At 44.7% G+C, this 23,146-nt stretch overlaps 1 protein-coding gene across 1 annotated transcript; it reads right to left on the bottom strand.

Annotated features, from left to right (window-relative positions):
- Positions 1-579: 579 nt before the first annotated feature.
- Positions 580-16,784, bottom strand: LOC128343939 (E3 ubiquitin-protein ligase TRIM7-like). The gene is made up of 8 exons (XM_053293375.1): positions 16,775-16,784; positions 15,908-15,984; positions 14,498-14,767; positions 13,399-13,488; positions 10,651-10,863; positions 7,499-7,521; positions 3,551-3,666; positions 580-1,777 (listed from the first exon to the last, which is right to left on the bottom strand). Exons 1-8 carry the CDS (start codon positions 16,782-16,784, stop codon positions 1,428-1,430), a joined length of 1,149 nt encoding a protein of 382 aa, XP_053149350.1. The 3' UTR covers positions 580-1,427.
- Between the last annotated feature and the right edge of the window lie 6,362 nt (positions 16,785-23,146).

Below are 23,146 nucleotides of genomic sequence, written 5' to 3'. Positions count from 1 at the left end.
GTTCCTGGAGGAATTGTATATCTCCAAGACACAGTTTTCTTTATCTTTAGAACATAAGAACAGCCCAGCTGGATCAGGCACAAAGGCCCATTTAGTCCAGCATCCTGTTTCACACAGTGGCCCACCAGATGCCTCTGGGAAGCCCACAGGCAAGAGGTGAGGGCATGGCCCTTCTCTCCTATTGTTGCTCCCCTGCAACTGGTATTGAGAGGCATCATGCCTCTGAGGCTGGAGTTGGGGCTACTGATTAAGAATGCTGGGACTTTTTCTTTTAAAAAGAAACATGTTACATCTCTGAGCTTCAGTGTTCCTAGGCAGTAAAATGAGCATTCGTTACTTGCCTTTAATCAGGTTTTTATCCAGTTCTGGTGGCCACTCGAGAGAGTTTGATGTTAAAATCCCTTATTTGTAGATGCACTTTTTTTTTTTTACAAGCTGCCATTGTGTGACTGGCTCTGCCTCTAAAAGCCAACTTTTTGTATTAATAGCTTCCAAGGATTCTGGCAATAATTAAATAATAATAATAATAATAATAATAATAATAATAATAATAATAATAATAATACTCGGGACAGCATGAATACTACGATGCTATCTTTAATTTTCCTTTGGTTATCCTAGACCCTTGGAAAGGGCCCGATAATTAAAGTACCAAATCCAGTCAATAACATCTGATAGACTGTGTGTAAACAGCATAATAATAATATAAAGCAAAAGGTCCTAGAAGCCTTGAATCTTCTCAAGCCTGATTTAAAAGTATACTGCACCTTTTTATCTGCATCCAGAGTGGCTTCCAGATACAGTTGGGGTTTTTTCCAAGTCAGTTAAACACAATAAAATAGACTAAAATATGATAAAATAAATAAATAAAAGGGGAAATGCTCACTGCAGTTTTTGACAATCAGGTGTCCCCACTACTAGAGATGTAAAAAAGGTGGTAGCACTGCAATATTTTCAAATTTCAGGGTGTTATGCCTTTATTGTTCTGAGCATTAGGCCTTCAGTGGCCAAATTTGCAATGGTGTTTTAAAAGCTCTTAAATTTTAAGAACACAAAAACTACTATAAAATTTTACTGAGGTTGTTAGAAAAATGGAAATGAAAATTGGCAGGAATGTCCTCCAAAGATTACTCCATGGAGAGAGTATAATAATTTGTTCATTGTTACCCTAACTCTTTCCTCAGCGCAAAAATGACTGGAACTTTACCCTAATCATTTGGGGACAGAGATAAAGAAGCGGTGATAACACAGAGAAAGCAGCAAATGCAACAAGGCTAACACCTCTTTTCCATTTTTAGGGGGGTAGATGTTGCCAAAAATCACTATGAACATTTGCCCCAGAGATAGTATCAATGGCCAAACTTTGTGGGCCTGGTTCATCGACTATGGTAGATCTAGATATGGAAACATAAAAGCCTGCCTCTGACTTAATACAAATATGTTGGTGATAAGCAACAGGGTTGGGTTGTAACTTTCTTGCCCCGCCTGAGAACTTCATACAAACACCTGCCTGGCCACCATCTGATGATATGGACATTGGGCTGATCTAGAAGTGTAGTTCTAAGGAATAAGGTTAAAAACCCAGGGTGTTTTTGGCATGGAACGCCTTCCTCATTCTTCTTTCCCATTCCCCTAGCTGACTCATTTGTGGTTCCAGAGCTCCAATAAAATGCAAGCAGACAAGCTTTAAGACATGTTCCCTCCCTGCTTTGAATTTGGTCCTCCACCAGTCTCCAACATGTATCTTTCTGCGGCTGAAGTCCAGATTCCAGAGCATCTGGGGAAGCAAAGGCAGCAGATTTATGCATCACACCATCCCACTTATAACAAATATTGCCACAAAAATAAAAATGTTGACATCATTATAGCATATATTGTTTTCTTATTTTAACTGAAGCCTCAAATAAATGCTGAAACAAGTTTAGGAGAGGCGTCTTTGAAACTCAGATTTGCTTACAGTTTATTGAAAAGCAGTACAGAAATACTCTTAATAATAAGCAATGTTCTCAGAGGTGATTACAAAGAAAAAAGAATGAGAAAATGTTTCCCTATCCCAAAAGAGCTCACAGTTTTTTAAAAAAGGGAAAAAAGAGCACAATGGAGATACCAGCAAAAACCAGTAGAGGGATGCTGTGCTGTGGGTAGACACAGCTGCTCTATCTGAATAAATATAAAAGAGTGACTATGTTAAAAGATGCCTCTTTGCCCAGTTCCAAGGGGCTATTCAAACAAGGAACCTCCATCTTTTCCTATTGGCTTCAGCTATTGCGCCAGCTGTGTCCCTTTCTCATGAAGGCAGATCTGGCCAGAATTACCCACACCTTAGTCATGTCACTGGATTACTGTAATGCGCTCTGTGTGGGGCTGCCCTTGAAGAATATTCAGAAGCTGCAGTTGGTGCAGAATGCATGCTGCTAGGGTTCTCTCTGGAACTGTTCGTTCAGAGAATATTACTCCTACACTGAAAGAGCCGCACTAGTTGCCAGTTTGTTTCTGGATCCAATTCGCAGTGCTGGTTATTACCTTTAAAGCTGGCTTGGGCCCTGGATACCCAAAGGACCACCTGCTTCCAAGGGTTTCTGCCTGCCCAACAAGATCGTAAGGGGGGCCTTTGCTCATGGGCAGACATCGAGAGAAGCTAGATTGTTGTGTGCATGGGACAGGGCCTTCTCTGTTGTTGCTCCCAGACTCTGGAATGCTCTCCCAATAAACATTCGCTCTGTGACAACTGTGGCTGCTTTAAAAAAAACACCCACAAAAACCTAAAGGTTTACTCAGGCTTTTACCTCCTAGAGGCTCCAGGTTTCTCAGCTTTCGTGTGTGTGTGTGTGTTTTTTAATTGTTTCTTGGTGTTTTATGGTTTTAAATGTAACTTTTACAGAATTTTACTGTATTTTAACTTTTGTAAACCACCTTGAGATGTATGATGCAAGGCGGTATAAAAACTGAATCAATCAATCAATCGTTTGCTGCCCTTGCCTCCTTCAGGAAGGTACCCAGGGACCTTCGCTCCAGATTCTGTCCAGGCCTACATATGTTTGAACAGTACAATATGTCATTCATCACAGTACATCAGACCCAGCTTTGACACTCTCAAGCCAGAGGATTTATTCTCATGGCCAGTGTTGACATACCCATGTTGGTCATGGAGCAAGATCAGCAAAGAAAAGAGGAATGGCTGAAAGTGACCCTGACGGTGCTTCCAGGAAGGGAGGATGCTCTGAAGAATCGGTTTCCCACACACACACAAATGTCCATCTGGATATTTGTTCAATTGGTATCCCCCTGTTAATTTATGCAGGGCTCTAGAAGTTCCAATGCGTACAGTTGAATAGCTAGTGATAAACTATGAATGCAATCCTGAGCTAAGTTTTGGGAACCAATTTTGACCAGAACTACCTTCACCAAGAACTAAAATGGTCTTCTCAGCCAACTCAAGCCCACCAGTTTGCTGGTCCTGCTAACATTACAAGTGTGCCAGAGCCTTTCACAAGCATATCTGAACAAATGCGAGTTTCTGTATAAGACCCTCGCAGCTGTTCTTCATTACCTTTGAACTGCTTCATGATGCCCTCCAGAAAGGGATTTATATCAAGGCATTCCCACATCTTCCACTTCAGGGCAGGAGAAAAGGTCGATGGATTCTCAGATGGCTCCTTCTCACAACTGGTTAAGAGAGAAAAAACCTGTTAACCTACCATCCAGAATTGAACAGAAAAGAAAAAAAAGCAAGAGTCACAAGCAAGGACAGAAATTAACAGAGGTATTTTGGAAGGAAACTCTAGGAACACAGGAAGTTGCCATATACAGAGTCAGACCATTGGTCAATCTAGCTCAGTATTGTCTACACACAGACTGGCTGTGGCTTCTCCAAGGTTGCAGGTAGGGATCTCTCTCAGCCTGGAACCTAGATGCTCTTCCCAGAGCAGCTCCATCCCCTAAAGGGAATATGTAGTGCTCACATGTAGTCTCCCATTCAAATGCAACCAGGGTGGACCCTGCTTAGCTAAAGGGACATGTCACGCTTGCTACCACAAGACCAGCTCTCCTCTCTAACACATCCTGTAGCTCCTAAGTCCCCAAAGCCAGGCATCTGGCATTTCTTGAAGTCCCAGCCCTAAGAATGAATTAAGGACATGCTCCAAGCTAAGTGGCCATGGCTGGACCAAAAACTCTTGCCAAGGTAGGAAAGCTGGCAACATGGAAGTCCATAAACAGCCAGAATTGCCAAAAGCCCTCTTGACTGTAAAATGTTTCTGTTGGCATGAGGACACGTCACAGGCCTGGCTAAACAGGATTTAATTACTTCCCCACCTCTACTTACAGGGAATGGAGTATCTGGGACTTCATAGATAAGTAAATAATATTAAATACTGTTTTAATAGTTTTAAATTTTTAAATTGTTGTAATGTTTTAACTTATTCTGCTGTCATTTATTTTGTTTTACCTAGTGTTTTAGCCTTTTCTGTTGTCATTTATTTTGTTTTGTTGCAAACTACCCAGAGATGTAAGTTTTGGGCAGTCTAAAAATATGTTAAATAAATACATAAATAAAATAAATTCTAGAATGTACCCCGATAAGGACAAGCATGGTCTGACTAACGTGGCAAGTCAGCATAACTGAGTTAAAATAAAATAAAACTTACCCCATTTGGGCAAGTTTTCTGCCCAACAAGCCAAGCAGATTTAAAGGGAAGGTATATTTCCATGACCCACAATCCACCTCTCTCTCCTCTCTTAAGTTTCCACACTGCTTCCCTTCTCTCGGCATAAGTAGCCAAAGCTCCCTCCCTCTCTGTTCAACCCTTCTTGTTGTTCAACTGCTTTGATTAAAGAAGTGCTTTATTGTTCTCCACTCTGAGAACACAGACTCTGACACAGACTCTGTAAATTATTCCCAAGTTAAGTGTTCAACTGATTATTTGTACAAAATCCCATCTTTTGTCTCTTTGTTTTGGCATGTACATCTGAAAGGTCCTTACTCATTATCTGCTGTGAATCAGCCAGGACACATGATAATAAAATAGTCTTTTAAGAGTGATCCTGCTGTATGAAGTACAAGATTTGGCCATAAGTTCCAGAGCCCTCTTAGTTGCGGGGTCTAGTTACTGAATTCTCTGCCATAATGGGAATAGGATAACCAGTTAGTTATTGTTAAATTTATTTATTGTTAAATTTCTACACTGCCTTTCATTAAAAACAATCTCAAGGTGGTTCACACAAAAGTTAAAACAAGACTATAAAAATTACACAATTAAAATATTAAGCTAGACAAGCACTATATTAACAAAAAAGATACAAAGCAGCAGCAATAGAAACAATCATATAAAAGCCTGGGTAAAAAACTAAGATTTAACATGCTTTCTAAAAACTGTGATGGAGACTGAGGAGTGGATGGTCACCAAGAGAGCATTCCAGAGTCTGGGGGCAGCAACAGAGAAGGCCCTGTCCCGCGTGCACAACCGACCCTCCCTCATGGTCAGCACCCAGAGCAAAGCCCCCCCCCAGATGACCTCAAGAGGGTAGCAACCCTTGGGGGCAGGCGGTTCCTCAGATATCCAGGGCCCAAACCCTTAAGGGCTTTAAAGATCAAAACCAGCACCTTGAATTGGATCCGGAAACAAATTGGTAATCAGCGCAGCTCTTTCAGAATAGGAGAAATATGCTCTGAATGAACAGTTCCAGAGAGAACCCTGGCAGCATGCATTCTGCACCAACTGCAGTTTCCGAATATTCTTCAAGAGCAGCCCCACATAGAGCGTATTACAGTAATCCAGTGATGTGACTAAGGCGTGGGTAATTGTGGCCAGATCTGCCTTCATGAGAAAGGGACACAGCTGGCGCACTAGCTGAAGCCATGCAAAGGCCCTCCTGGCCACCGCCTCCACCTGCGCTTCCAAAAGCAGTCAGGTCCAGCAATACCCCCAAGATGCGCACTTGCTCTTTCAAGGGGAGTGCAACCCCATCCAGAACCAGTAAAATCTCATTCCAATCGGCTCTCCTACTGACCAACATTACCTCTGTCTTGTCCAGATTCAATCTCAGTTTATTAGCCCATATCCAATCCATCACTGACCCCAGACTCCAATTCAGGACAGCCACTGCCTCCCTAGGATCAGGTGACAAGGAGAGAGAGAGCTGAGTGTCATCTGCATATTGCTGACAACTCAGTCCAAGTCCCTGGATGACCTCAGACAGCAATTTCATGTAGATTTCTAACAGCATGAGCGACAAAACCAAACGCTGTGGGATCCCACGGAGCCAAGCAGAAGTCCCCCAGCACTACCTTCTGGACCTTCCCCTTGAGAAAGGACCAAAGCCACTTCAAAGCAGTACCTCCAATTCCTATACTCGAGAGGCAGTCCAGAAAGATACCATGGTTGATGGTATTGAACCTCGCTGAAAGGTCCAGCAAATTCAACAGGGACGCACTCCCCCTGTCTAGCTCCCAGTGTAGATCACCCACTACAGCAACCAAAGCAATTTCAGTCCCATATCCAGGGCAGAAGCCAGATCGAAAAGGGTCTAGATCAGGGGTTCTCAACCTTGGGTCTCCAGATGTTATTGGACTTCAGCTCCCATAATCCCCAGCCCCAATGGCCTTTGGTTGGGGATTATGGGAGCTGAAGTCCAACAACATCTGGGGACCCAAGGTTGAGAAACCCGGTCTAGATAATCTGTATCATCCAAGACCCTCTGCAGCTGGGATGCCACCACATGCTCCAAAAGGGAAAGCCTTCTCTGTGTGTTGTTGCGTTTTGTGGAATTTCACATGTTTTCGTTGGTTTTGCATTTTTAATTCAATTTTATATTGTCTTGTTCTAAGATGATGTAAACCACCCTGAGGCTATTTTTAATGGAAGGCAGTATGTATGCATATAAAAACAAACTGGGATTCATTTGGGATCATAGCTTTTAGTTAATTGTCCAGCAAAGAACTTTTGAAGAACTTTTACTTAAATTAGCTTTTAGTACAGTTATAGTTTTAGTTATGGTGGATGGGGCCATAACTCAGTGGCAGAGTATCTGCTTGCATGCAGAAGGTGCCCAGGATCTCCAGTTAAAGCTGGAAAAGATTCCTGCCTAAAGCCTTGGAGAGCGACTGCCAGTCAGTGTAGACCAGGCTTCCTCAAACTGCGGCCCTCCAGATGTTGCTGAACTACAACTCCCAGCATACCCAGCCACATAAAATTGTGTCTAGGGATGCTGGGAGTTGTAGTTCAGCAACATCTGGAGGGCCACACTTTGGGGAAGCCTGGTGTAGACAATACTGAGTTAGATGGACCAGTGGTCTGACTCAGTATAAGGCGACTTCCTAGGTTCCTATGCAGAACCACTGTTTCTGCACTGTGCATCATGTAAGCCAGCATCCCTGTGATTCACAGAGGGTGTGTCACCCTCATTTCTTTCACCAGGAGTCTGAAGGGCCATCTCCTTCACATACTAGACTGAACCCTTCTCAGTATCATGAAACATGAAAAGGATGGGACCAATTTACCTCTGCAAGTTGCTTTTAACATCCTAGAGAAAAATGAGAGAAAGAGAGAATTCAGTGCCTGCCACAGTGTGAAGAACTTCATTATGTTATAATGAACTCATTGGGGAAAGCAGAGCGATTTTAATGTCATGTTGAGAGGTCTACGTAAGAAAATTTAGCAGCTGAAGCAGACAGTGAATATACTGCCCCAAAACAAACATTCCTCTTTTAAAGTGTGTAGTTAAATCTCTTCCATGTGGCCTTAGTATCTGGTTGCCCTGAAAAGATCCACAAGGGCCTTCCCAATGCACACCAAGATGCTTCAGGGACTCGCATCCTATCATCACATCTACCACTTCGCCTTGCCTTGCTTTCTGCAGTAGAAATCAGGCACTCAGTCTCTCTGCTTACAATCTGCGAGAGCCTCCCCTTCAAGGCCCCCAGTTGCCTTCCAGTGAGCAGCTGAGATGTATAAGATAATTCTGAGCAGGAACATAAGAAGCTGCCATATACCAAGTCAGACCATTGGCCCATCTAGCTCAGTATTGTCTACACAGACTGGCAGCGACTTCTCCAAGACTCCAGGCAGGAGTATCTCCCAGCCCTATCTTGGCTTGCAAACAGAAAGCTAGTAAGCTAGGCAAAACATTCAGGGAAACCCACTCACATTTCTTAAAAGAGTGTGTGGTAGCCAAAAGAGTGTGGCAGGGAGTAAGCAAGCTGTTAGAGTGGCCTGATTTGGAAAAACAGACTTGGGAAGAACTAACCTCGGGTTTGAGCGATAGAACCTCTTTTCGAGGTCCCAGAAAGAAACCTTCAAGGAAACGGGACGGAACGGGTGCCCTCATACTAGGGAATTGGAACGTTCCCCTTCTCGTAATCAGGTTAGTAAACCTGTATGTCATTTATGCAATGCTCCTGCATAGGAATAGGGAGGGAAGACGCGACCAAGAGGTTCACACAGATGAGACAGTAAATCTCTTCTGGAAAAGTTTGTATGGTTATGTGCAAAAAGACAAGAGTATCTCTTCTAAACAGCAATGGGACAAATTGTAGAAATGGACGTTGGACGTAACCCCCCCCACCCCCCGATTACCTGATGTGCCTTGAAATCCCCCACCCCCGAGTTACAGTACTTTCTGTACAGTACAGTACATCAGAAGCGAGGGAGATAACAAAGAAAACAGGGAGGGGTGAGTGTGGTGCCTCTTAAGAGCTGAGTGACTCAGGTTCTTTGAATCGATCCACCCACTTATAGCTCTGCCCTGCCTGCAACTCAGACCTGTACAAGAGAAAGCAGCCGAGTTGTATATGTTTGGAATTAGAGGCTATGTTGGAAGCCAAATGGGAAGTCCCTGGGTCGTGGATTGAATTGCTGGGCTGGTATTTGTCCTTCAACTCACTTCCCTCTGACTCAGACAACTCAGACAGATTTGGTGCCAACAGGGGTCTGCACACACTTACATGCTTTTGCATAGGTAATGCTACATGCACTCTTTTAAAAAGGGTTCTTGGGTCCAGGCCTCCTCAAATGCAAATAGGAGATGTACAACTGTACATGCTCATGCAATGAACATAATGTGCAAATAAGAAAAGCAGAAGAAAAGGAGGAGATCTGGTCTTGTGGTAGCAAGCATGAATTGCCCCCTATGCTAAGCAGGGTCCACCCTGGTTTGCATGTGAATGAACTGTAAAATATTCCCCTCAGGGGATGGGGCTGCTCTGGGGAGAGCATCAGCATGCTGGAATGCAGAAGGTCCCAAGTTTCCTCCCTGGCATCTCCAAGATAGGGCTGAGAGAGATTCCTGCCTGCAACCTTGGAGAAGCCGCTGCCAGTTTGTGCAGACAATACTGAGCTAGATGGACCAATGGTCTGACTCAGCATATAGCAGCTTCCTATGTCCCTATGAAGCCAGGATGCATAGTGTTTCATCTTGAACAAGTTAGAGGGGACCAAAGGTCTGAAATAAAAGGAAGCAGTGTCACATCTTAAAAAGAGGTAGGTGAGCAGCCAAGGGCATAAAGCACACAGATCATTAATGGCGTAAGGCAGGCTATATTACTATGACCTTCACAGAGCTCTCCAGGAAAAGAACCCAAATTAAAGAAAATGAGCAGGGAAGAGTCTCTGAACTGCCTAAATGCCAGTTGGGAATAGATAATTTTCCTTCATGCTGCAAGGGGGGAAAATATATATATATATATATATAAGACAGGACATCCATGATCAGAAACCCGGCCGTACCTTTTTATGCTAAAAGCAGTGATGGGTGGGGGAAATGTGGATCAAGGCTACAAGACAGGGGGAGAGGGGATTAGCCTAACTCCCTGATGGGATTAGCCTAAGAGAGGGGATTAGCCTAACTCCCTCTCACTCCATTGCCAATGTCTGCAGAAGGAGAAGACATGCAGACACTCACACTGTGTTTACATTTTCCCCCTCTACACTTAAAAGAAGCTGCTGGAGGGAAAGAGTTAAATCCCTTCCCCTCCATGCTATGGCTGTGGTCAAAATCAAGGGGCCTCATAACCGTTCTTAGAGGAAAAGGAAATTGGAAGATAGCCATAGATCCATAAGAACATAAGAACAGCCCTGCTGGATCAGGCCCAAGGCCCATCTAGTCCAGCATCCTGTTTCGCACAGTGGCCCACCAGATGCCGCTGGAAGCCACAGGCAGGAGTTGAGGGCGTGCCCTCTCTCCTGCCATTACTCCCCTGCAACTGGTACTCAGAGGCTTTGAGACTGGAGGTGGCCCTCAGCCCTCCGACTAGTAGCCATTGATAGACCTCTCCTCCATGAAGTCATCCAAACCCCTCTAAAAGCCATCCAGGTTGTTGGCTGTCACCACATCCTGTGGCAGAGAGTTCCACAAGTGGATCACGCGTTGTGTGAAAAAGTACTTCCGTTTGTTTGGTCCTAGACCTCCTGGCAATCAGTTTCATGGAGTGACCCCTGGTTCTAGTGATCCCCTGTGTTATGTCAGGTTTGGTTCTAAAGTGAACACACTGTCCTATTCCTCTTAGATGCTCCTGTACACAACAGATCTGGTAACCACCAGCACCATCAATGAGGCCCCTTTGCTTCTAGGCACACAAAGCTCTCGAGCCAGCCTTCTCCTGGAGAGGAGGCTGGCCCATTTCTGCTGCTGTCTTATTTGCTGCAGTTCACTCACTGGTGGCTGACACTCTTCCTCCATCTCCCGGATGGTCCTTTCCAGAGAGGAGAGCTCCTCAGGGAGTTCGTCCATGTGTGCAGCTCTTTCTCTTTCAAGTTGATTCTCCAGCTCTTCGATCTGGGCCAGCAAAAGTTTCTCTTGTGTCTTCAGAAACTGATGGAGTTTTTTGAACTCAGCCACTGTCTTCTCCTTCTCTGCTCTTGTTTTTGTCTACAAGCACATGGAAAGCAGCGTGTTGTGCATAGAGACCAAGACGCGACAAGCTGCAGGTCTTCTAACAGAAAGATGCAGCTAATCCCTAAAATCAGCCTCCATACCAGAGGACTGGGAAATAGCCAGTGTGTTGCAGATTTTAAAATCATCATCAGACTAGATGGCACACAAAAGAGGTAAGAGGGAATATTGCAGGAGCCCCAATAGTCTGTAGTAGATACCATCTAAATTCTGTTCTGCAGACTTGGATGGATCCGCTCCAGAAATGTGCGAGATGGTTTCAATGCATCTTTAGATTTTACACATTTAATGCTGTGTGGCTTCTTGGTTAGTCAAATAGCTATTCAAACTCTATAAGAACAGAGCAAAGTTTTGATAGGATAACACAGCTTGGTAAGGTTATCTGGCTCACTAGGAATGCAAAGGTTGCAATACTGCTGACAGAAGAGCCTCCGCTAAGCAAATACTCATTATGTTTTATAGCCTGACCTATGCATGCTTACTCAGCAGTAAGTCACACTGAAGTCAATGGAATCTCAAAGTAAGTATAATAATAATAATAATAATAATAAATTAGTATGCATTGGATTGCAATCTCCGAAGAATACAATGGGGAGTCATAGTTTATCATGGAGAACACATGAGTAAATAAATGCTTGAACTACGGCAGAGCAAATCCCCTCCCCAGCCTTTTTTTTTTTAACTACTGGTTTTAACATCGCAAACTCCTTCATTTGATTTTTTAATGAAAAAAATTTTGGCCTTTCTGAGAGCACTGTCAACCTGTGTTTCCTAACAGGGATTCCCAGATGTTGTTGACTACAACTCTCATCATCCCCAAGCAAAGGCCGCTGCAGCAGGAGATGGGAATTGTAGTCAACAACATCTGGGAATCCTTGTTACAGGGAACACTACTGACATCCCAACTCTATGTATCTTTACTTAGAATTACTGATTTATACATCCCACAGAGTAACATAGGCAGTGCAGAGCCACCTGCACCATTTTGGGGCTCCAACCGATGAAGCAAAGGTGCTATGCACTAGGGCAGGGCCAGAACTACTGACCTCTTGTGCAATTCCACATTGCACATGACTTCCATTGGGAATCATGGACAAAGCAAGTGATCTGTATGCCACACAGTCCATTGAGTTCAACTGCACTTATTCCCTAGTAAGTGGGCTGCTATAAATAATGAACATTCAGAGAAGCAGGGCTGCCTTGTACCTTTAACATTATTGTATTTGTGTTTCGCCAAATAATGTGTTGATGAATCTTAATGTAAGCCAGTTTGCTACTTTCAGGAATGATACATGGAGTGAACATACAGACATAAATTGATGTTATATAATAAAGGTAGGCAATCTGGCCTCCCCAGTTGTTGTCTTTTAAATTATTTATTTAACACATTTGTATACCACCCAAAACGCAAGTCTCTAGGTGGTTTACAACAAAACAATAAAAACAATCAGATAAAAAGATTAAAACATTATAACAATTAAAATTTAAAACATTAAAATTATTAAAAACACAATTAAAACAGTATATAATTAAAAGCCAGGGTGAACAAATGCATCTTGACTGCCCTTTTAAAAGTTGTAAGAGATGGGGAGGCTCTTATTTCAGCAGGAAGTGTGTTCCAAAGCCTCAGGGCAGCAACGGAGAAGGCCGGTCCCTGAATAGCAACTGCAGAAAAACCTCTCCCCATTGGGCATTGTGGTTCATAGCGAAGAAGACGTTCTCTTAAATACCCAGGGACCAAGCTATTTAGGGCCAAGTAAATAACTAAGGTCGTGTATTTTGCCCGGAAACTTATCGGCAACCAGTGTAGATCCTTTAAGATGAATGATATGGTCTCTCCAAGATAACCTAGAAACCAACCTAGCTGCCACATTCTGGACCAACTGCAGTTTCCAGACTACGTACAAAGGCAGCCTCACATAGAGTGCATTGCAGTAATCCAGTCTGGAGGTGACCAGAAGATGTACTACTGTTCCAAGGTCATTTTAAAGTAAACCACCCTGAGCCCTTCTGGAAGGGCAGTATAAAAATTGAATGAATGAATGAATTTATCGCAAGAAACTGACACAGCTGGCATATCAGCCGAAGCTGATAAAAGGCACCTCTGGTCACTGCCTCAACCTGGGACATCAGGGAGAGGTTTATGTCCAGAAGCACCCCCAGACTTCGTACCTGTTCCTTCTGGGGAAGTGTGACCCCATGCAGAACAGGCAGATCAAAACCATCTTCCATGTTCTGACCTTGCACAATAAGTACCTCTGCCATATCTGGATTCAGCCTCAGCTTGTTACCTCTCATCCAGCCCATCACTGCCTCCAGGCAGGCATTTTGTTGAACTACAGCTCCCATCATCCAATTGTAGCTGTGAATTGTAGCTTCCATGAGTTGTAGCTCAACAACAGCTGGAGAGCCGAGGTTGCTTATCACATTATATAACATAATGTTGTATTATATTATATAACGTTTTCAGACAATGTTTACCATTCATTTCCCACCAATAGTGACACTTACAAGCAAGGCTAGGCTTTCTCTTTCTGCTTTAGACTGCAGAGCTTTCTCTTTCTCCTTCCTCACATTCTCCAGGCTGCTACTGACCCATCCCTGAAAAGAAAACAAACCCAGCTTGGTTTCTGATATTGAACCTGTCAGTGAGAGAGAGCGAAACAGACAAAGCTATTGCTTGCTGCCTCGCCTTCTACAAGACATTGGGGAATGAGGGGCTTGAATTTATCCTCTTGAGGTTGTTCCCCAGTGTGATATAGAACAGGGTCATGTTTTAATTTTTGCAAGCCGCCCACTTTGTTACAGAAAGGAGTACACACATTTACACCCTTATAAATATTATTCAGAATACACTGACTGATGAGGTTACAAAATCCAGTTGTAGTTTCCATGCCCATACACAAGGTGAATTGCTTTTGGCGAGATCTCAACCACTTTTCCCAACCTCAGGGCCAGAAGTACTCTTACCCCTGGATTTCTGGCCTGAGGTCCAGGGCCTCCACACCCCCTGGGCACCCCCCAAATCCTCTTTGGTCTGTCCAGGGAGGTGTGGCCGCTATGCCGCTGTCAGTTGAAATGTTTCTGCTAATGCATATTTGCATAAATATACCTGTTTTATATCCTTACATTCTTGTGAATTCAGTTGCTGTTTGTGCCCTCAAGAAACTGTGTGTTAAAAATACTGTGTGTCACACAATGTGTGTGTATAGGGGGATCAGGATGATGCTTAACTTGCAATGGAGGAGCCTCCAAAGGCCTTTAGGTCCAGGCTCCCAAATTACCTAGGTTCACCTCTGCTCAGGGCTGTAAGCCTCCCCTCTCTGGGTGCCTTCAAGTAAGGAGTGGACAAATTTGGCCCTCCAACTGTTGTCGATCAGTAACACCTCCCATCTTCCTCAGCTTCATCAACGTCAGCTGGAGGACCAAGTTGGCCCACCCCTGCCTGAAAGGGTTTCTCCCAGCTCTCCTGCTGAGGCCAGGGGTTGAGAGTGGCACCTTTTCCCTTCTCCACCCCAGCAGGCAATTTCCCCATCAGTGCTGCCCTGCCACCATCAAAATATACAGCGGTTATTCCTCAACCTCAACCCGTGAAAGGGGGAGTTTCTACCTTGTACTCCAGGGCAGCCTCCTCCACAGGAACCACGTCGTGAGCTCGGCGCTCCTTGGATCTGCCGCATACCAGGCAGATGGGGGCTTCGTCCTCCTTGCAGAAGAGCTTCAGGGGCTCCTGGTGCCCCTCGCAGAAACGCCACCCCCTCCTCTTTCCTCCTCTTGCACCTTCAGCTCTCTGGCGATCTCCATGAAGTTGGCCAGCTGCCTGTTTGGCGCCAGGTCCCTCCGCTGAACTCTCCCCCTGCACTGAGGGCAGACAACCGCTCTAGGCGAAGATTTCCACCATACGGAAACGCAGCGTCAGCAAAAATTGTGCCCACCACAACTGAGAAGCACTGGCTCGGTAAAGAAGTGCAGGCAAAGGGAGCAAGTAGCTTCGCTCTTCAGCTTTTTGCTAGGACTGCGGGCAGCCATCGCGCCTTCCGACATGACAATGCCAGGAGCCGGATTTCCACTTGCCTTTCTGTGCGACCCCGCGCCGACCCAATCGGCGCTAGAGCCCCAGGATTACTCACTGGACGTTGCCACTCCTCTGAGCAATGAGTGGCGGGGAAATGATTATATTTCAGGGCTGGATGCAGAGGGGAGGGGACCAGGGGCGTAACTAGGTTGGAATAGGCCCTGAGACAAGATTCTTAAATGGGCCCCCCCGCCGAGAAATTTTTTAATAATAATAATTCAATTTCTATACCGCCCTTCCAAAAATGGCTCAGGGCAGTTTACAAAGAGAAAAAGGTGCCTCTTTGCCCAGTTAGCAGGGGACTTTTATTCTCACATTTCTGTCTTCATTCAAAACATACAAAAAACAGATGTACAAAATTGAGCAAATGAGAAGACACTAGAAACACTAATTATTAAAATGGGCCCCTTGCTGCAGATTAGCAAAGGAGACTTTCAACCATGCAGGGTGAGCCTCTGTTTGTTTTCTCAGAATTCTGAACCAATTCAGTAAAGTTTGATTCCAGGAGGTTTTTCACAAGAGGCTTTTAAAGCCCTATAACACACATCTCCTCTGGAATGGAGGTCCTGCATTCACATGTTGGCCAGATTTACCCTAAGGGGAAAAAATATAAAAGCACAACACATGCGTCACAGTTCTCACTCATGTCTCAGTTCTCACTCAGACCTGGGTTGCAAAACAACTTGAACATAAGTGTATTTATGAATGAATGAATGAATACATAAATAAATTTGTTCCAGAAGTTTTTGTAATTTCCTGCCATGAAACAAGCCACTTATAGGACTTTTTAGAGGGGTTTTTTTAAGCCAGCAAATTTTCCAATCAGTTTTAAATTAAATATTCAGAGACTTCTCAGTCCCGCCCCCCCATCAAAGCCCTATGGCAAGCAGATCCCTATATAGGGGGTGGGGGGAGTGTAACCACAAAAAGGAATTCATATTCTACCTGGCAAAGGCTGAGCTGTCTAGCCTGGGAAGAGGGTCTGCTGCAGAGAGCTGTAGTGGCCACTCTGACTGCCAGCCTTCTTCCTGGGGCTTGCCAGTCTACTCGAATTCAGGCTTCACTGAGGCCTACACGGAGGCCTCCCTGGAAGCCCCGCCCACCCGCCGATCAGCTGAGAGGTGGGGAGAAAAGCAGCTTGTCTACAGTATACAGTGTACTAAAAGTATACAGTGTACTGTGCTTGACTGGCCAGCAAACTTGCCTGACCTGACCCTATAGAGAATCTATGGGGCATTGCCAAGAGAAGGGTGAGAGACATGAGACCAAACAATGCAGAAGAGCTGAAGGCCGCTAATGAAGCATCCTGGTCTTCCATAATACCTAATCAGTGCCACAGGCTGATAACATCCATGCCACGCCGCATTGAGGCAGTAATTGCTGCAAAAGGGGCCCAAACCAAGTACTGAATACATATGCATGCTTATACTTTTCAGAGGTCCGATATTGTTCTATTCTACAATCCTTGTCTTCTTGGTTCCATGTAATATTCTAATATTCTGGGATTGTGGATTTGGGGTTTTCATGAGCTGTACGCCATGATCAACACAATTATAACAAATTAAGGCTTGACTTATCTCGCTTTGCATGTAATGCGTCTGTCTCATATATCAGTTTCACCTTTTAATTTGCATTACTGAAATTAATGGACTTTTGCACGATATTCTAATTTTCCGAGTTTCACCTGTATGTACAATGGGTTTTTTTGCAAGGAGCTCAGGGGATTGCCAATAGGAATATCCCATTTTTATTTTCACAGCAGCCTATGAAGTAGGCTAGATTGAGAGCCATAACCATTTGCTACATTCTTACATGATTTCATGGGGAAATGTGTAAGGTGTTGGGTGTCTGTGGTCACCAGTATTCTGACATTCTCCAGTTCAAAAGCTCTCAGTATTGGAAACCATGGGTTCCACAGCACAAATTTCCACACACTGTTTTAAGTTCTGTAGCTGCCCTATTGCACAACCCGGCTAGGGCTCATTTTCTGGTGCACAACAGCCCTGGTGGGTCAGCATTCTGCTGCCTGTCACATCAGCCAATATGCGTAATGCATCCCCAAGAACTAATGCCATTGAGTCTGTGGAACGCCCTGCCCATGAAGGTCTGTATGGTCTCCTCACTGGTTATTTTTCATCTTCAGACAGGTATTCCCTTGCTGACTGTAGATTTTATTGCTCTGGTGCTATTTGAATTTTGGTTTTTGTATTGAAAGAACAAAACAACTTTGTTTTGAAACAATAAAACTGATTCTGCTTGATATATAATCCTTGAGCTTTGAACATTATATTGAAAAGTATTGTACAAATTCACTGCACATTTTAAAGAAGCAAGGAAGGAGTTTGCTAACCAATTCTCAGATCACACATTATTTTCTGTCCCTCAAAGGTGGCACCAGCGAGGCAAGTGACCCCCACCCCCATGTCAAGTAATGCCTTCCCAGTACTGGACTCATGTGAAAACTTGTAGGGAAACACATTGTATATTCTCAAAGGTCCTTTCTTTATCATCAACATACACAGAAAGGACCTCTAGAAATAGAGCAATTTCCCATGAGCTCACATCCAGTTATCTTTAGAATGGCAGCATTACTGTATGAATGCAGCATTACTTTGCCCCTTCCCCCAACAAAGTCTGTGTTGTGTTGTGCAGATGTGGAATGAAGTTGAGAAGCAGCTGAACAACAGGCTTGCGGGGGTGCGGAGGGTGCTCTGGATCCTGAAAGGACAAACTCTGTGTGTGTGTGTGTGTGTGTGTCCCTCTCACACACACACACACACACACACTCCTTGAACATTTCAGCTTACCAGGGGCGTATCTAGGGGTAGGGCAGGCAGGGCACGTGCCCCGGGCGCCACTTGAAGGGGGGCACCATTTTTCTAAAATTAAAAAAAAATTAAAATGGCTGCTGAAAACAAAATGGCCACCACGCATGCTCAAATGGCCTCTGTGAGGCCCTAGGCCATGCCAGGCCTCGCAGAGGCCATTTGAGCATGCGCAGTCGACATTTTGTTTTCAGTGGCCATTATATATATATATATATATATATATATATATATATATATATATTAAATGGCCACCGCACATGCTGAAATGTTCCCTGCAAGGCCCTAGAGGCCAGAGAGGGGAGGGGAAACCTTTGCAGATCCCCCCCCACACAGCCTTTAGGAAGCCCCCCAAAGGGGCTACAGGTATTTTTAAAAAATTAATATAAGTCACTGTACACATATTCAGTTTGGCACTATGTACAGAGAATCAGATAGGTGTCAGATGTTTGGACAGGGGGCGCAATTTCAGTGCTTGCCCTAGGCACTATTTTCCCTAGATACGCCTCTGCAGCTTACACCTTCATCAGCAGCAAGAGATGGATTTAAAACAAAAACACATACAGCTCAGAAGGTGGCAGTTAAGAAAGCTGTGTTTGCACAGTTTCAGGGCAGAGGACAGGAAAAGAATGGTGGACAGAAGTCCACCCCCAGCACAGTACCTCCAATGACTGTTGCTGGTATCGATCTGATGTTTCTTTTTAGATTGTGAGCCCTTTGGGGACAGGGTTATTTATTTCTCTGTGTAAACCACCCTGAGCCATTTTTGGAAGGGCAATATAGAAATTGAATAAATAATAATTAATAATAATAAAATAATAATAATAAAATAATATAATAATGATGATGGTGATTTTGTGTGTTAGTTTTGGTGTTTATGGCCTTTAGAGGCTTCTTTAGAGCTGTAAAAAGGTGATCTTGGACAACTTTTTTAAAAAAATTGATCCTGCTGGTCTGGATGATAACCCCAGCAGAGCCTGTGGTTTGGCTGCCTTGTGGAAGACGGGAGACACAAAGATGGACTCTGCAACCCTGTGTCAGCTGGCATGATAGTCTGATCAAACCCTTGTCCGGAACAGCCTTAGTTCTTTAGTGCCCCCCCCCTTTCTATTTTGAAATTAGCTCAGGAGTATAGGAGTGGATTAATGACAACAAAGACCAGCCAAGCAGAGGATGCTGCTGCTTTATGACTCATGTGAGTACTGGCTCCAGCAACATCAAAAAGAGAATACCCTTGGAGTCTAGGGCCTTTCCAAGCCACAATAAAGTGCAGGCATTTCAAAGTATTCACACAACATTCTAATGGCATCTCACTCACTTGCACAGCTTCTCACAGACTCTCTGACTTCATGCTGAGTAGACAGCAGTTGCAAAGTACTAAGGGAAAGTGTGCCGTCAAGTCGATTTCGACTCCTGGAACCCACAGAGCCCTGTGGTTTTCTTTGGTAGAATACAGGAGGGGTTTACCATTGCCTCCTCCCGTGCTGTATGAGATGATGCCTTTCAGCCTTCTTCCTGTATCGCTGCTGCCCGATATAGTACCAGCGGGGATTCAAACCGGCAACCTTCTGCTTGTTATTCAAGCATTTTCCCTGCTGCACCACTTAAGGTAGCTTTTCACTACTACTATATGTAAAGGCATTACAGGCTTACCTCACTATCCGTAGACTCACCATCAGAGGTGTATCTAGGGAAAATAGCACCTAGGGCAAACACTGAAATTGCACCCCCCCCCATCCAATCTGACACCCATCTTCCAGATAACTTCACCATAGTTCAGGGGATCCCAACCTGTGGCACTCCAGACATTGCTGAACTACAACTCCCATCATCCCAGCCACAAAAAATGTAGCTGGGGATGATGGGAGTTGTAGTTCAGCAACATCTGGAGTGCCACAGGTTGGGAACCGCTGCTCTAGTTGAAGGGCTTTCCAAATCAAGGGCAAAGAAACAGATAGGCTTCTAAGCCCATTTGAACCCCTACAGTCCTTGTTTTACATGTTAGGAACGGTGGATGCCCTTCCAGTTGTTGCGTATCAGAGGGACCACTGAAGTATACAATCCTTTTTAAAAAGGGAGAAAGAGACTTTTAGTTCACCAAAAGCTGGGAAGGGCCAAGAACTGTGCATGCGTGTTGCACTCATGCTGCCTCTGAACACTGATAGCAGAAATGCAGTACCAGTCTCCGAGAATTCTTTCACAGGCTTCTAAGCGCTTGAAACCAACTAAGCAATTTTTTTCCATACGTCAGACTATCAGAAATATATTATGCTGATAATATTCATTTGGCATTGCACTCAGTCTTGAGTAGCTCTACTCCAAACAAATCATCTGAAACAGACATATATTTAATGTTTCTATTTGAAGCATTTGTTTTCATTTATTTTATAGAAATACTAATCTTGTAAAGCTGTAGTTTTGGGAAAGCATTTTAATATTAAGTGAGTCACAATGAAGCAGCATTTTTCAAGCAGAAAAATTTAAACAGCAGCAAGAACCAATTCCTCCTTCCAGTCTCCTCCCTTCTATTCTTAATGTTTTTTATATCAAAATACACTATCTCAAACAGTAGCTGCTTTACTGCTACTGGCTACTGCTTCACCTGCTGATTCACTTCAGATAATAGCTTTCCAAATTAGACTCTAGCCTGCAAATCATTACTATGTAAATATATGTTTTGCAGACAGAGACTCAATACCCAGAACATACACCAAGCTAAATTCCACAAGCTTTCTGAAATACTTTGCATCCAATGCGTTAAAGAGACAAAGCTGTTCCACTTAAAAGCTATGTAAATCTAACAACACAGAAAAGTTACATAAAAGCTTAAGTATCACAAGATTATCTAACCTTAAAAAAAAACCCTCTCAATGCTGACTTTATATCGTTTGAACTGAAGGCTTTCTCACGCTCCTGAATAAATGCACCTGTCACAACTTCTCTTTGAAAATATTTTACACAGTATTAGTGCACACCATTGACAACCAATCATGAAATCTGAAGCTAAGCCAGTGCCAAGTTGCTAAACTGCATGTTCGCTAGCACTGACATTTCTACAATAAGAACAATACAATCTGGAATCCACTCAGCGCATTAGGCAGGCAAGGGGCAGGGGGGAGAACACCAACCAAGCAGCCAGCTGATTATCTTGCACTCATGCCGCGTGTCTGAGATTTAAGGAAGAGGAAATCAGGTTCTCCAATGCATGGTTTGCAATATGGGAATGTGACTTTCCAAGAAAAAGCTCTGGATTAGAGATCTCTAGCTAGAGGAATGAAGAAAGGATTTATTCTGTTTGGGACAACAGCAGAGAGAGCAGGAAAGAGTTGTGAGCTCAGCTTTCTCTGCTGTGTGTTGGCAGCACAGAAACAGGAAACCTTGCCTTATCATCCCGGTGCGGTGGCTCAGGGTGGGGAGCCTACCTGTTGCTGCCACTCCCTTCCTTGCATGGATGGCTGCCCCAAGAGTTGCTTGGGATTGGGCCCCCCAGGTTCTTACCACCTTCCCCTCAGCTCCCAAGGAAATCACTGTGCAGTCAAAACTTCAGGGCGAGGAAGACACATTTTGCTGCACAAGGGCAGGGGGGTCAAACACACACAGGGCTAAGGAAGGAGCACCTCTCTGACTAAGGAAGGTGCTGGGTGAAGCAGCATGGAGGGGGGGAACAAACACACACAGGCGTGAGCCCCCCCAGCTAACCTGCTTTCTCCCCATACGGCACTGCGGGTGGATTTTGCTTATCATCAGCCCAACCTCTCTGCACCCGGAAGATGAAGAACAAGGACTTAAAATGGATTCTAAGACAGTCTGCCCTAGGGAGCACTGAGCTGCTAAAAAGGATCACCAAAACACACCCACCCAAGGCAGAGAGGGCTTGCTTGCTGGAGCGCAGCGGAAAAAGAAGAAACCCCTCCTCACTTCAGATTCCATTTGGAGGGAGGCAACCAGATGAAAGGCAGAAGTTTAAGCATGTGATGCACCCACCCCAGACCCCAATTCAAGCAGCAGCCCAAACCCCACCGACCCTCCAAGGACTCTTAGTCTTTACATTTGGGGTGTGTGTGTCCAGAACAGAAGCACACATGGCACGTGACTCAAGAGACAGAGTCAGAGATCATTTTTGAGAGCAGTAGGTTACTTTACTTACTTGTAAACGGGTTAGGCACACACATGAGGAAGCAAGTAGTACTACTGTCTGAGCAGCACAGGCACAGGGTGAACACCCGACCCAGAGCCAGGCCAGCGGTTGCTGCTCTCTCTCTCCAAGACCCGACCCACATGGTCATGCAATGCAGGAGCATGTGCGCAATGTCGATTCATTGAACTGGCTAGCATGGGAGGCACCACCAGACAATGAGCACCTGCCATAACAACCAAACCGCCCCCCCGCCCAGACGGGAGATCTCGCAACTCGTGAGCACGCTGGCTCCTGCACAAGTGGGGGGGGCACTGGAGATGCTGGCCACTGTGGTGGCAGCCATGGGTGAACAGCAGGTCCGTCCGGCGGGACCAGCTGATTTGATTGGGGGGGATTTTTTTTTAGTTTGGTGGTGGTGGGGGCACCAGGTGCGGGTGGGGCATGGCAGGCACTTTTGAGCCCCCTTCAACTGATGCCCAGGGCACATGCCCTGCCTGCCCCACCCTAGTTACACATCTGCTCACCATTCGTGGTTTCATGTATCCATGGTTGTGTAATGGTCAGCCGACCTCAGCATACATGGGAGAAACTGGCCAAGAAGGGGTTAATTCTGCATATTGGGGGTGGCCGGAAATAATGTCAAAGGTCATTTCCAGCCACCATTTTGTGGAGGGGAGTCATTTTATGACTCATTCATAAAACCACCCATGATTTTCCACTGAATTTGGGGGTCTTTTGGACTTGCAGGGGGCATCCTTTGCTGAAGACCTGCGGAGTACAGTAGGGCACATTATTTGGCCCATTTTCACAATCTGGGGGTGATTTGGGGTTTGTTTGTTTTTAGTCTGGGAATTTAACCCTCATGATCCCATAGACTCAATAACTCATTATCCGTGGTTTTGTTACCCTCAGCAATGTGCGAGAACAAACCCCCACGGGTGAGATACTCCTGTAGTGAAAAGGCACAGGCTTGCAAGCGCTCACCAGCAGATGGAGCTGTTAACACTGCATAAGTTTCCTGTTCAGTATGTGGCCAGAAAGTCAAAATTGCTGGACAAAGGAGCACTGGAGGTGATGCAAAGCTATGTAAGCATCTAGACAATGAGACAGACACCTTTAAAAGCTTCTGTGGAGGCTTTAAGAAGCCTGCATTTTACTGCCATCTGCAAAGGTTCCTGGTTTTGAACAAAATGTGCACATGCTTTGCCAGTGTGTCCTCTC

This window comes from Hemicordylus capensis, chromosome 2, assembly GCF_027244095.1.
Source record: "Hemicordylus capensis ecotype Gifberg chromosome 2, rHemCap1.1.pri, whole genome shotgun sequence".
Taxonomy (NCBI): Eukaryota; Metazoa; Chordata; class Lepidosauria; order Squamata; family Cordylidae; genus Hemicordylus; species Hemicordylus capensis.
Note: the sequence above shows the minus strand (reverse complement) of the source record. Positions and strands in the feature narration are given on the sequence as shown.